The sequence below is a fragment of the Benincasa hispida genome, unplaced genomic scaffold (genome assembly GCF_009727055.1).
Source record: "Benincasa hispida cultivar B227 unplaced genomic scaffold, ASM972705v1 Contig32, whole genome shotgun sequence".
In the NCBI taxonomy this organism is placed as follows: Eukaryota; Viridiplantae; Streptophyta; class Magnoliopsida; order Cucurbitales; family Cucurbitaceae; genus Benincasa; species Benincasa hispida.
Genome location: NW_024064797.1, coordinates 194,241 through 208,485, shown reverse-complemented (window position 1 = coordinate 208,485; position 14,245 = coordinate 194,241). Strand labels below are relative to the sequence as shown.

Genomic DNA, 14,245 nt, shown 5'->3' with positions numbered 1-14,245 from the left:
AAATTTTTATGTATTTAGATATTAAGGTCAAAGTTTGAATTATCCATTCTAGTACTGGAACGTTAAGCTTATGTCATATAAGTCATTTAACTCAAAAAGGCAATAACGTTATAATTCTTTAAATTTCAAGTTTGTATATAATAAATTCTTGAATTTTCAATTTTATATCTAATAGGTCCTTGACCTAATGAATCTTTTTAGAAATGAATGAACTTATGAGACACAAAATTGGAAGTGTAATGTCACATTAGATACAAAATTTAATTTTATACCTAATAGATTCGTTAATTTTTAAAGATATTGAAGATGCTAAAAGACCAATATTAGCTACAAAATTGAAAGTTCAATGATTTATTGGACACAAGCATGAAAATTCAAGCATATCTGTAATTTAACTTAAAATATACTTAGCTTAACAATCTTAATAGCAAACAAAAAGTAGCACAAACAGACTCAGTTCCACCCCTAATTCAATCTTTATAGACATGAATTCTAGAGGAAAAGTAGTTTTTGTGTACAATGTCTTTGCCTTAACGGACATTCGATCTACAGATACAGATAATAGAGCATCATCATCTTCAAGTAATATGAAAACACGTCACATATATACAATATTGAAACAAGGCCAAATGCCTCACTCAAATGATAGTAAGAATGTAGATGTACATACCAATGAGCCAGGGAGTGAACTGGTGTGGGATATGGATTCTTAATCTGATCATTCTTTGTGGATATGGAGTAGAAGATCAACACATTCCAGTAGAAAGCACCTGAATAATTTACACATTATCTTTACTCCAAAGCAACAATCTTCCTTTCTGAAACTAGGCAATGCTCAAATGCCTCTCCCACCTGATGTCCTCAGCGAATTCTGTAAGAGCAGCTCGAGGATCGCCATTGGAAATGGATAAGTAATATTGAGCGGTTTCGTCATCAACCATCATGCTCCGACTCAATAAATGAAGTACCCGCTTGTTCACTTGAACAGAAGACATACCCCGTTCACATGTTTCTTTACCATACAAATGATGGGTTATGGGGATTCCATCCAAATACAACACCGCAACTTCCCGTTTTGCGATAGCATCCATCTCAATGTAGCATATACTGTTAATGAGTATATTGGGATTGCCAATGGGGATTAACAATCTCTCTCTTGAGTATATGCCATGGTCACTTATCATGTTGTTCAGACGTTTTATGTCTGTAACCTACAAGAACAATATATATATATACAATTAATACACCAAAGTCCATGGCCTTAAAAAATCATCAAATACAATAATGTGTTAGGATCCTCCTCAAGGGTAATTCAATTATAGAAATATAGGAAAATGTATTGAAATATGCTATAAACTCAAACAAAATAACAAGATAAACCCTAGCCTTTCGAGAGGGCTAGTCTCTCCCAAATTCCCCAAAGAAAATTCCCACCAAATTCTCTCCTACCTCCTCTCAACCTACTCCCTCTATCTATAACTAAAAGCCCTACCAACTCCCTATCTAATTGCTAATTTACCCCTTCTAATACCTATCCTAATATTTACTAGTAATCCTACTATTCCCAGAACTAGGAGTCTTACACAATGCCTCAATACTTCATCATGTTATTTAGACATTTTATGTCTATATTTAAATGAAATTAACACACCAAAGTCCATAGCCATCAAAAAGTTCGATCTCAACAATTGAACTGGACCCTTCCTAGTTGATAAGGGCTTGGGAATGGGGTAAACAAACTACCGCACTCTTCATTTTTGTTGCCAAGATAATGTTGTGAAAGATATACAAGTTTCAACTGTTGTCAAGATTATTGATGATTTCAACAACACACCCAAGTTCATGGTCACCAAAAAAGCTGATTTCAATAATTGTACTTGATCCTTACTAATTGATATTTTACAATTTACAAGCATTAGGGAGTTGGGGTGGGGCGGGGGTACAAACTACTTAAAAAATAAATGCATTCTTCGTTTTTGTAACCCATGTATTGAGGTGAAAGATATATAAGTTTCACACAAGTGATATGATCAATGAGTTCCTCCTCCCTTCGCCCTTTCGTGAGAGGGTCGTTTCTTATGGGTGGCTGAAGTGTGTGCTATCACATAGAATCTTTGGGAGAAAAGGAATAACAGAGTGTTTAAAGAGTTGGAAAGAAAGCCTACTGATGTTTGGGTCTTATTAGGTATCGTCTAACTCTTTTGGCTCTTATTAGGTTTTGTGTACCTCTTTGGGCTTTGACTTCGAAGTTCTCTTGTAACTTTTCTAGAGGCTCTATTTTGCTTTATTTCCCCCTTTAGTTAGAGGGGGTCCTCTTTTGTGGGCTTGGTCTTTTGTATTCTTTTTTTTTCCTCAATGAAGGTGGTTTATTTCATAAAGATATATAAATATATCTGTCTGTGTGTGTATACAAGTTTCAAGTTGTTCAGACTGCTGGTGATTTCAATAATGCATCAAAGTCCATAGCCATAAAAAAGAGTTGATCTCAACAATGGAACATGATCGTCCTTCCAAATTGAATTATACATGGACTTGAGAGTTGGGAACACACAACAGTGCATGAAGTACAGATATTGTTGTAGCAGTGATTCTTCAAGATCAATGTTAAAGAAAATGCGTACCTATAAGCTACATTGATGCAATAAACCATATAGCTATAACAGAAGTACTGAAAGTTTAAAATGTTCTGTGTACTCTAGTTTCCTTACTTTCAATTCGTCTGTTTCCACATCCAATAAACAGTCAAAAATTCAGTAGGAGGACTTCTCTTAAGTTTGAACAGCCATAAAACAGTCGCATAACCGTGTTTTTCAGAGAAACAAGATTAAAGTCTAACCAGAGAGAGAGCGATCAAGGAAAACAGATGATCGCAACTCCTTAAAATTGAATAGATTCTCAGAAATTCTACTCGTTCTTTCCCTAATTTCCAGTCACTGTCTCGTGAATTAGACAACAACAACATTCTTACCCCATACCTGAACCGAATACTTGACGGCTAAACTAGCCAAGCTATCGCCACGGAGAATTCGATGAGAGATCGCAAACTTCCCAAGGCAATTATCTCTCCAGAAGCTCCAGGAGCTCGGCTTCCCGACCACATCTTTCACCTTCCACGGCGCTTTGAAAGCTCCGGAGACAATTTCCTGATCGGAAGCAACGGAGTGCCAAAGACGGGAAACGCAGCTGGAACGAGCCAAGTCGGGGATGGAAAGGTTCTCGAAGATGAGGCGGAGGATGTCGCGGCAGGAGAGAGCAAGAAAGTGAGAGTTCATTGGAGACAGTACGACAGCGGAGGAATCCTCCGGTGGAGGTTCCGGCGGCAGAGACTGAACGGGCGGCGAAGGATTGAGGTGCCTCAGGATCTCAACGTCGTCGTCTTGGTCGCAACAGCATCCCATTTTAGGAAGAGAGAGCGAGGGAGAGAGAGAGAAATGAATGGTGGTTATTTGTTAGATTTTATTTGAGCAAATTGCAATAGGATTAAGGGTAAATTTGAAAATATTTTGCTTCATTGTAAGAAAATTGCCCCCGTGCTCTTTTAAAGAAACTCAACGACCCTTAGGCACACCAATTTCTTAAGTTAACATAATCAAGTTAATTTTATTAGTAAACAATATTAAAATTTATACATTTATCGTATCAATTTTTCTTTTTCTTTTTTACATTTATCAAGAAATTCTTCCTTTCTATTTTTATTTTTCATATTTATCGAATAATTCTATTTTCTCCTTTTTCTTTATCTTTTATATTTATAGATGAATTCATCTTACAACTCTACACCTCACATATAAATTTACTAACTACAGTTCATTCACCTGACCAAACTACCCCTAAATCTTTTTTTTATCCTTCATAGTCTCGCTTTCACCTTCTTGCTCGCCCTTTTTTTGTCTTCTCCTATACAATCTCACTTTCACTCTCTCGATCTCTCCCTTAAGTTCACTGCCCTCATTCTCTCGCTTTCTCCATTTTAATCTTCACCGTCTCCTCTCGCTCCTCGACTTTTAGGTACCAAAAACCCAAACTATCGAAGTCGTGATCGCACCAAAACCCCAAACCAACGAAGTCATTCATCGCAAGATTTGCAGTAATTGTTCAAACGTTCGGGTAAGTCTTTTTCGATTTTTTTTGCTTTGAAATTGCTTGGGTTTTCGATTTCTATTTCTCTTGGGTTTGGGTTTGGGTTATTTTATTTTGGATTTACGTTGGTTGATCTGGCTTCGATATGGTTCTGATTGGGCATGAAATCCAATTTATTTCGATTTTGGCCTGAAATGCGTAGAGAGACATGGTTTCGATTTCAGTTTGTGCTTCGTATTGAGCGAGACAAAAAGACAAGATTAACATAACTTTTTCTTCATAATTTTTTTAAAATTTGTGAACAACTATGCAGGATCGACTGAACTTCAACCGTTGCCGGTAATTTTCTTCCGCCACCGCTGGTCAGTATCCCTTCGTTTTTTTTTATCTCCATTGTCTTCTCATTCACTTGCTACTCACAGCCTCCACTCCCAAGCAATCTATTCCCACTCTTCTTCAACTTTCTCCTAGGCCTTTTTTGCCCTTAATATGGAATTAATTAATATATTTTGATGATAAAAAAATCTGAATTAATTTATTAACAATTTCAGTATTTGAAGTGTCCATTTCATAGAGTTCGGAATAATGAATCTAATGCATTTTTTAATCACTTAGATATGAGTTTAAATATAGAAATATAGCTTAAACAACCATAACGGAAAATACCCGAGGTGGTGGAAAATTATCAAAATTGAGCCATTTAGAAGGTAACATGTGGAGATATGGAAGAATAACATGAAAAATTTCACAAAATGACCCAAAAACAAAAAAACCTTTCTACCAATGACCTTCCTAAAAACATTTCTACCCTTGACCTATTGTCTAGTTGAGAGATTGAGTTTGAGAGTTTAGTTGAGAGATGTTTAAGTTGGAGCTTGGAGCACTGTCCATCAATGAAGTCGTTTAGTTCTTTTTCTTCTTATTAGGANGTTTAGTTGAGAGATGTTTAAGTTGGAGCTTGGAGCACTGTCCATCAATGAAGTCGTTTAGTTCTTTTTCTTCTTATTAGGAGGCGCTTTGCTCATTTCCTTTGCCTTTACTGTTTGTTTCTTTTCTCTCTTGGGCCTCTCATCGACAATTTTTCTGTCATCATCTAATACTTTTGGTCTAAACTTTGTACGTTTTCCTTTTCCTTCACCTTCAGCAACCTAAAATAGTAGTAACAAGAAAAAAAAGTTAAATGTTAGAATTTGAAAACTACATATCATGATATCATCGACTATCTATATCTATGTATCAATAAATATATGAACATAATATTAACATAAAAATTTATTTATCATAAAAGCTCTCACTATATACTGTTGATAGATACTGATAGTGGTCTATCACTCTCTGTCAATGATAGATAGTGATAGACAACCATCACTCTATTCATCATTATATCAGCTAATATGTACAAATATCTAGTTAGATATAACTGACAACAACTATTTAGATCTATATAGCAAGAAACATATTAACATAATATCAATATACAAATTGATTTATTAAAAAATATTAGTATCTACCATTGATAGACAATGATAGTCATCTATCACTCTTTATCATCAATAATAGATAGTGATAGAACACTATTATTCTATATATCATGTTATAAAATATCTAGTGATACAATATGCAACTATTTACCTTCTTTTCTCTTGGTTGTTTTCTTTTATTTTCAAGTTCTTTTTTCCTTTTCATTCTCATTTTCTTCTTCAGTTTCTTGTTCAACAACTTGTTCTTCAACATGTCTTGTTGTTCAACAACATTTTTTTCTTTCTGAAGGATCTCTTAAACAAGAGTATCCATGAGCGGGTTCAGATCTTTCCTATTTCATTATGACCGAATTACCACATACACATTCTAACAAACAGGTATACGGTTTAACACTAATTATGGGCATGTTTTGACAAATAAAATACAACAGATTGAGTAAACGTACCAGTTGAAGACTATCTTCACTCAAACTCAATCCAGGGGAAGCGACACCCCTCGATCCAAATCGCCCAGCAATCAGTTGCCCAACAGCACCACGATCGTCTACATGAACGATAGGGCACGAACAAGTAGCAACCGGAGACGACACCACCACTTAAAGCCCTTGGTATTCTCGGAGTGAGAATCCAAAGAGTGGACTTTGATGGAATTGGTAGAGGAAGGAGGAAAGGACGATCATGTAGAACGACAAGCAAGTGGGAGATAATAGGTGACTATCGTATAGTCAGGTGCTTATCACTTCGAGAAAGGTACATGATCGTGTAGGTTTTACTAAGCGACCGTCTAGTAAATATTAAGCGATCATTTAGGAAAGCTCAGCGCGCTAAACGATCGTTTAGAGAAGGTGACTAATCGTTTAGAGAATACATGCGATCTTTTAGTGCGCGGGTGTGCGATCGTTTAAGCGATAGACACTATCGTATAGGCTCTTAACTAAGCGATCGTGAAGTTTCCACACGGTGAGCAATTTTTTCAAACTCTTTACAAAATGAAACCAATTTTCATTTTATTTTTCAGTTACAATAATCGAAATCAATCTTCCTACTTTCACATGATTTAGGAGAAATTCCCGACCAATTATCTCACAACCGTCTATTTAAATAAATAATGAATATAATCATATTATATTCTTAACCTATAGTTTGATATCATATATCTACTATAATAATTTCTCCTCTACTTGATATAAATCATATTTATATCTAATTTCCTCAAAAAAAAAAAAAAATAATAATGTATCTCATACATTTTGTCAATTATATCATATATAATTAACCAGTTCAATTATATCATATATAATCGAACTCCCTCTTGTCAATTTGAACATTTCAAACTAACCCAAAAACTTATTCTCGACTTTATCCAAGCTACCAAGGGGACCTTATGGACCTATGGCTCGAAGCTCCAACGGTACATGAATAGCTGACTAAACTATCCGTTAATTACTAGGCATTCCACTAAAAGCCAACAGCTGAACTCTTCTTACCACAGATATATTTTTGTGTCTATCGAATATAACCAATCATGAGTACGATGATCCTTCACAGATGCTCGTAAGTACAGTTGGATCAATTTACTGTTTTGCCCCTGTAGTTACATCTCACTTTTTCAATACCACTGATTCCTTTAATGAATAATACAACATAGTCCAACTATGTGTGAACACCTCTCGGGCCATGAGAAGGTGTGTGGCGCCACATCGTTCAAGCCCTGGAATCAACCTTTAAGGGAGTTATCTATCTACTTGCCCCTGCTTTGGGGAAGGAGTGAATTCCATCTTGTATAGTTGAGTTCCCAACTCCTAAATCAAATGAATCCCCAAAATGGTAGGTTTGAGTCGGCGACTTGGCCACTCGCACCCATAGAAATCAAAGAACCACCTTCAATGAGGAGTTCCTAACTCACTTAGGATTGAGGTCATGTTATTTATAGTCATCCTAGTGAAGTGAAGTCTCTGTCATGAACGGTGTTATATAACGAGACATTAACACTTCGTGGTCAGGTCTTATACAAACTCTTTGTATAGGATGCCCCCGTTCGCATGTCCTCTACATGAATCATCAGGATCAGACTATCTGTGACAAGCCACAACACTTGTGACCATTCCACAAAGCGGGCTGCATCCGTAGTGTTACCAGGATAAAGTTTCCCTCCTATATCCATATACTATAGACCATTTTGGTTATCATTTAAGACATTATCCACTTTTATGTCACCACATACATGCTTAAGTTATATACAAATAACCAGGAATTTTAGATTTATTGGTTTGTGGTAAAGTAAATAAAAAAAAAAACTGAGCAAAATCAAGAAGTGAAGTAAAATATCATATATTATACATCACAAGCGTTCGTACAAACTGTTTACAAACTACAGGACACGAGACTTTAAGGCATCAATCCCAACACTTTCATCAACAAGCTGTAGTAAATAAAGTAGTAATATAGTGTTAGACATTGATAATATTTTATAAATATCATTAATGATTTTTTTTTTTTTTTACCTTTTTCTCATTTTTTTAGTTTTGATCTTCTTACCTTTTTCTTTTTTTTTTTTTTTTTGTTTTTTGTTTTTCTTCTTTGTCAGATACATCAAATTCTTCTTCTTCTTCAAGCTCAACTTCCTGCAATAGATCCAAAATTCTAAAATACTTAAGAAGACAACCTATCGCTTTATTTTCTTTCATAACATTTATATATTTACCTTATCCTTTTACTGAACATGATCAGTTTTTTCCATATGTTCCTTAGCTTCAAAATCTTTTTGCTGCAATAATATAATGTAATGTGTCATTGTTTAATAGAGGAAACAAATAACTAGAGTTGTATCAATTTCTATCACTAATGTGCAATGATTGACCTCATTGACTTCTATCATGAATGTCTATCACTGATAGACACTGATAGAATTCTATCAGCGTATATCAGTGATAGACACTTCTTGTTAAAAGTCTATCATTTAGATTTCAATTTAGCTATTTACCTTCTGCTGAACATGATCAGTTTTTTCAAGATGTTTTACAGCTTCAAATTCATTTTGCTGCAATAATGTAATGTAATATGTCATTGTTACATAAGAATCAAGAAAGTGATACAATTTTCTAGTAGTGATAGACACTGATAGAATTCTATCAGTGTTTATCGGTGATGGTGATAGATCCAATTGAATTTTATGACAATGTAGCCTAATAGAGGAAACAAATAGTTAGAGTTCTATCAATTTCTATCACTGATGTGCGGTGATTGACCTCATTGACTTCTATCAGAAGTGTCTATCACTGATATACGCTGATAGATCAGCGTATATCAGTGATAGACACTTCCTGTTAAAAGTCTATCATTTAGATTTCAACTTAGATATTTACCTTCTGTCGAACATGATTAGTTTTTTCCATATGTTCTACAACTTCAAATTCATTTTGCGGCAATAATACAACGTAATGTGTCATTGTTACATAAGAATCAAGAAAGTGATAGAATTTTCTATTAGTGATTCTATCAATGTCTATCAGTGATAGGCAGTGATCGATCTAATTGACTTTCATGAATATGTAGCTTAACAGAATTCTATCACTGATGTGCAGTGATTGACCTCATTGACTTCTATCAGGAATGTCTATCACTGCTAAGCACTGGTAGAATTCTATCAGAATATATCAATAATAGACACTTCCTGTTAAAAGTCTATCATTTAGATTTCAACTTAGATATTTACCTTATGTTGAACATGAATAGTTTTTTCCATATGTTCTACCGCTTCAAATTCATTTTGCTGCAATAATACAATGTAATGTGTCATTGTTATATAAGAATCAAGAAAGTTATAGAATTTTCTATTAATGATAGACACTGATAGAATTCTATCAATGTCTATCAATAATGAGCAATGATAGATCTAGTTGACTTTCATGATAATGTAGCTTAACAGAGGAAACAAATAGCTTAAGAGACGAAGGAAACCTTTTCCTTTCCATCCTCTTCCTCAAACTTTGTTGTTAATTCTTGTGTCTTTGGGGTTTCCAAATGTAGAGTTTGAATATGGTCAAAATCATCTTGTGTTTCAATCTCTTGTATTGGTGTATAAGATTCCTAAAAAAAAACCATAAATCAAACACAAAGATAATGAAAAGAATGAGATTCCTATAATAAAATAAACAAATCAAAAAGATGAAAAAGGCGTTGATAGACAGTGATTGTTAGGTCTTTATAAGAAGTATATTTTCTATGTTAATCTCCCAAAAATAGTTTTGATTATTTGCTTTTAATGCTAATTTTGTAGGTAAAATAGTCCCATAGGCGTTTTTGAGTCATTTCAAGAAAATTGGGCCAAAAGGATAAAGAATGACCAAGAAAATCAACTAAGTTGAAGAGAATCAGAAAATTACCAAAATACCATTGAGTTTCACCATTGAGTTTCAACGTCACGGCCCTAAGAGAAGGGTCAAGCAACGCTTGAAGACAGAATGCTTACTTCTGTTGCAAAATAGGGCAGCGTTGCAACGTTCCCCACATCATTGCAACGCTCTGGAATTTGATGCGATTCATCCCACGCGTGCGTCTTGTGCAACGCAGCGTCAACCTCCAGCGTCACGTCTCAAGCACAACGCTTCTTGGCTTTTTGCAATGTAGCATTGCAACGCTGACCCCAGCGTCGCGAACACTCCTGCAAGTATAAATAGTTTTTCTTTCATTTTTACTGAGATGGAAGCTGGAATTTCTCTCTGTATTAATTAGTCTTTATGGTAATTTTGTTTCCTACTTAGTTCATATTTTGTTTTCTTTCTGAATTGAAACCAATAACTTGAAATTCTTCATGAATTTGTCTATGGATTTGTGAAGTATTCAATCTTTTTTCTATTTCAAGAGTTCTTACAAATTCTTTTGTGTTTTCTACTTGTCTTTATCATTAGCAATCTTATTTGAGCTTTCTTGAATTTGTTTTTAATTCTTGAAGCATGTTGAATGATCTATATCTTGAACATGTTTAGCCTAGATTATTGGTTTTGTCACGTTCATGATTGAATGCGTTGCTTTTAATGTGTTCGATAGAATGTCTAGCTAAGATCTACAAGAGGCAATTGTAATTGTGTATTGAATGGCTATCCTAAGATGCACTAATTACTAGATCTAAAGAAAACTCAGTTAATTGAGTAAGCTATCTTAACAATTAATCGACGTAATTGAATCCTACAACTTAATACGTGTGTTTTCTATTCTATATGGCTGCTATCGAACCCAATAGAGGTAGAATCATGTAGATTGATTATGGTTAGGGCTATCCTACCTTAATTGTTGATTGGGACGCTCTCTTGACTAGGTTTTTGGTAGTTGTCCGCCTTTGTAGAGACTAGTTTAATCTAGTTAAATGGGTAGTTACGAGCTTAATCCAATTGTGAATTAAATTTGTAGAATTCAATGCTAAGAATCACATTGAACGTCTAACTTGGATTAGAAGCAAGATTATTCTAAATTTGGTTACAACTATCATTTTTCTTTTGATTTTTAGCATGTTTCTTATCTTAATAAAAAACCCTCGTTTTATAACTTTCATAGTTAAGCTTGGTTAAGGAATAGATTAAATAACATTTCCCTATGGATCAACCTCTTACTTCCACTTTAACTACGAGTTAGTTTAGGTTGTTGTTTGAGCTTTATAAATATTGTTTGTTTTGGGTTAGGTAGAACTAACAACACCTACTTAGCTCCGAACAAAATGGTGTCGTTGCTGGGGAAATGGCTAACCATTTAATCTTTTTCTTAGCTAAACTTAACTAGCAAACTTTAAAACATCAAAAATATTTTCTTCTTTTTATGTCTACTTGTCTTAATATGGCAGATATGAATATCTATTACGCACTTCAAGCGAAGTATGCAACCCATCGGAGAGCACAAGAGGTAAACAAATTTAATGAGCTTAAGAGTGAAATAAATGAACTAACCTCTCTTGTTCGAGTTGTGCTTACTGAACATATACAAGTTCCCCGTGGTTCTGAACGCGAGTACTACCCAACTTGCGAGAAGCTGTTAGGATACTGATTCTTGAAGTTCTTTATTAACATAACAGTAGATACAATTTTCTGGAATAGGAACTAAACGATTAACAACTTCTTTATTAAACGATAAAAGTCAAACAAGATTAAATGGTCGCTTACAGTTGTTACTCGATCGCTTATCAAACGCTAAACGATCGTTTACAACTTCTACACGATCGCCCAGTATACTAAACGATCGCTTACTAAATCCTTCGCGATCGCTCATTAACTCCTACACAATCACCTACAAACGATTACACAATCGCTTACCCAGTTACTATATGATCGCCCATCAGTTTCTAGATAATCGCCTACCAAATGCTACACGATCATTGAGCTCTGCTACACGATCGCCTAGTAGAAGTAGACGATAAGCGACACACCGCGATGGCTTCTCCATGATAGCGTCTTTCGAACTCCCATTCTCGAGAGCTTCTCTTCCTCACTCCTGAATATTCAGAATTCCCTCCTTCTCTTTCCGTTTCCTCCTTCTTTTAAACCTCCATCTCTCCCAATGGAATTAGAAGTCATCCTTAACCGATTCAACCACCTCTCCTATCTTCTTTCTTTCTTGATATTGCCACATAATTGGGGTCCTATCATTACCTCACCCCTCGACTTTTACCTTGTTCTCAAGGTAAAGATCTTGCTGTTCAACCCATTTCTTTAGCTGCGTCACATGAAACACTGGACGTATCGACACTTTTGTCTGAGGGTTCAGCTTGTAAGCTACTGTTTCAGCTATGTCCATTGCCTGATGTGCTCCGTAATACTTGGGAGATAATTTCCCATTCTGCTTTTGCGGAACTCCAACATCATGTTGCTCCTTGTCCACAAACTTCCTTACTTTATCTAGAGCCACCCTCAAGTGCTCCCTAAGCATGCGCATTGTAGCGCCTATGTCTCCCATTTGTTGGCCCAAAGTCGCATTTGGCTATACAATCATCTCCATAATAATCCAGCATTAGGGGTTGTCTTCCATAAACAATCTGAAAAGGGGTCATGCCAGAAGAAGCATTATATGTAATGTTACTCTAATAGCTCGCCCCATGCCACCAGTTCATCAATTCTATTGGTTGCTCACCACCGCAGCGCTTCTAATTCATTTCCACGCTGCGATTCACCTCCTCTGTCTGACAATCTGACTGAGGTTGAGAAACTAAGCTGTGATGGAGTGTGGTACCCGACAGTCGGAACAATTCTTGCCAAAAGTGATTTACAAACTTCTTGTCTTGGTCCGATACAGTGAAATTCGGCACCTCCACAGATCGATACGCTTTCACAGTCGTTTCTTGTTTAGTTTTTCCCTTCAGTTGGCTCATTGGGGCGAAACTCTAGAATCTAAAATGAAGGGTTACACTTACGGGAAATTATTAAGCAACTTAATGATTTCTTCACCAAATAAATGATAATTGGTCATTATAGGAATAAGTTATTCTGGTGTAATGATTAGTTGAGAATGTCTCAATTCAGTGAAGGGAGAAACTAACTACCCTTTGGTGGCTTTTGTCCTAGATCATTGAAACATCATTGCAAAATTAGATGTTAAATGGGGTTTATTTAGATTTTGCTAAAACTTATTTGATTTTTTTTTTTTAAAGATTTATGCTAAAATCTAATATAGATTAATATGTTTGTTTTTTCAGCAAGAGTTTGTGCAGGAACATTCTTATCTTGCTTAAGATCCATTGAGTTTCCAGCAGAATATGTTTTATTCCGGACATGAAGTTAGAGTCGACATTCAGAATCTTTGTGACCTCATTGCCTAGATTACCGATTTGGTTAGGAGAGTTGAGGAGTCTTGGGAAGATACATGTTCTGAGAATACTGAATTAAGTGGTGAAGGAATTCAATCGATAATCTAGTAGAGTCGTAGATTCTTCAAAATTCCTATCAAGGTAAGACTATGGGTTTAGTAATTGTGAACTTGCTAATGACTTTTCTAATTGTAAGTAGGATTCAATTGAGTTTCACCTAGAAACTCAAGCCCCTGTGCAAGTTGAGGTCCATCAAACCCTTGAGCTTGCACACTCCATGCTGACATTGGAGAACCATTCAAAGCCTTCCATCGCCTTTGGCGCTAAAGGCAGTCTAATTGAGGAGTTTTCCTAGATCAACAATAAAGATGATATTCATCCCACGCCATCTTTAGAATAAGTAAGTAGGGATAAGTATGAGCCTGTACTACTGATGCTTGCGTTTATGAAGTGGATTGTGGATGATATGCGATGGTGAAATTGCATTGAGCACTCAAGTTTACTCAGTGAAATTCAAGTGTAAATTCCACTAAGTTTCCTGATAAGTCCAGGGTCGAACTCAAGGACTTGTGAAAATAGGTTGCTTTGGTAATTTTTATGAAAACCTTGCGGTAATCGGATAAATAAATAAATTGTTGGGATTGTTGTTTGCATTAATGAAAAATAAACAAATGTGGCAGAGTTTGAAAAGAGTTGATTAAATGGGAAATGCGATGAGTATGCGGTGAACAGGTTGAGAAAAGTTTTGGCTAACAATTCCTAGGATGCGTTGATGCTATGCGATCATGCAACATGCATACAACAGTAAACCACCTCTCGGTGCGAATGCCACAGCTTCTAAGGCTAGAACGCATGCGATATATGCGCTAAGTCTATAGGCTGTCTCTTATACACA

The 14,245-nt window shown here is 35.6% G+C and overlaps 1 protein-coding gene and 1 long non-coding RNA gene across 2 annotated transcripts; one reads left to right on the top strand and one right to left on the bottom strand.

Annotated features, from left to right (window-relative positions):
- Window positions 1-390: 390 nt before the first annotated feature.
- LOC120069361 (F-box protein At1g55000) lies at window positions 391-3,447 on the bottom strand. Its single transcript, XM_039021107.1, has 2 exons — window positions 2,976-3,447; window positions 391-1,211 (listed from the first exon to the last, which is right to left on the bottom strand). The coding sequence occupies exons 1-2, from the start codon at window positions 3,396-3,398 to the stop codon at window positions 825-827; spliced, it is 810 nt and encodes a 269-aa protein (XP_038877035.1). The 5' UTR covers window positions 3,399-3,447; the 3' UTR covers window positions 391-824.
- Window positions 3,448-3,851: 404 nt separating this feature from the next.
- LOC120069362 lies at window positions 3,852-10,424 on the top strand. The gene is made up of 3 exons (XR_005479517.1): window positions 3,852-4,107; window positions 4,394-4,442; window positions 9,841-10,424. It is a non-coding gene; the product is annotated as an uncharacterized LOC120069362 (long non-coding RNA).
- The last annotated feature ends 3,821 nt before the right edge of the window (window positions 10,425-14,245 follow it).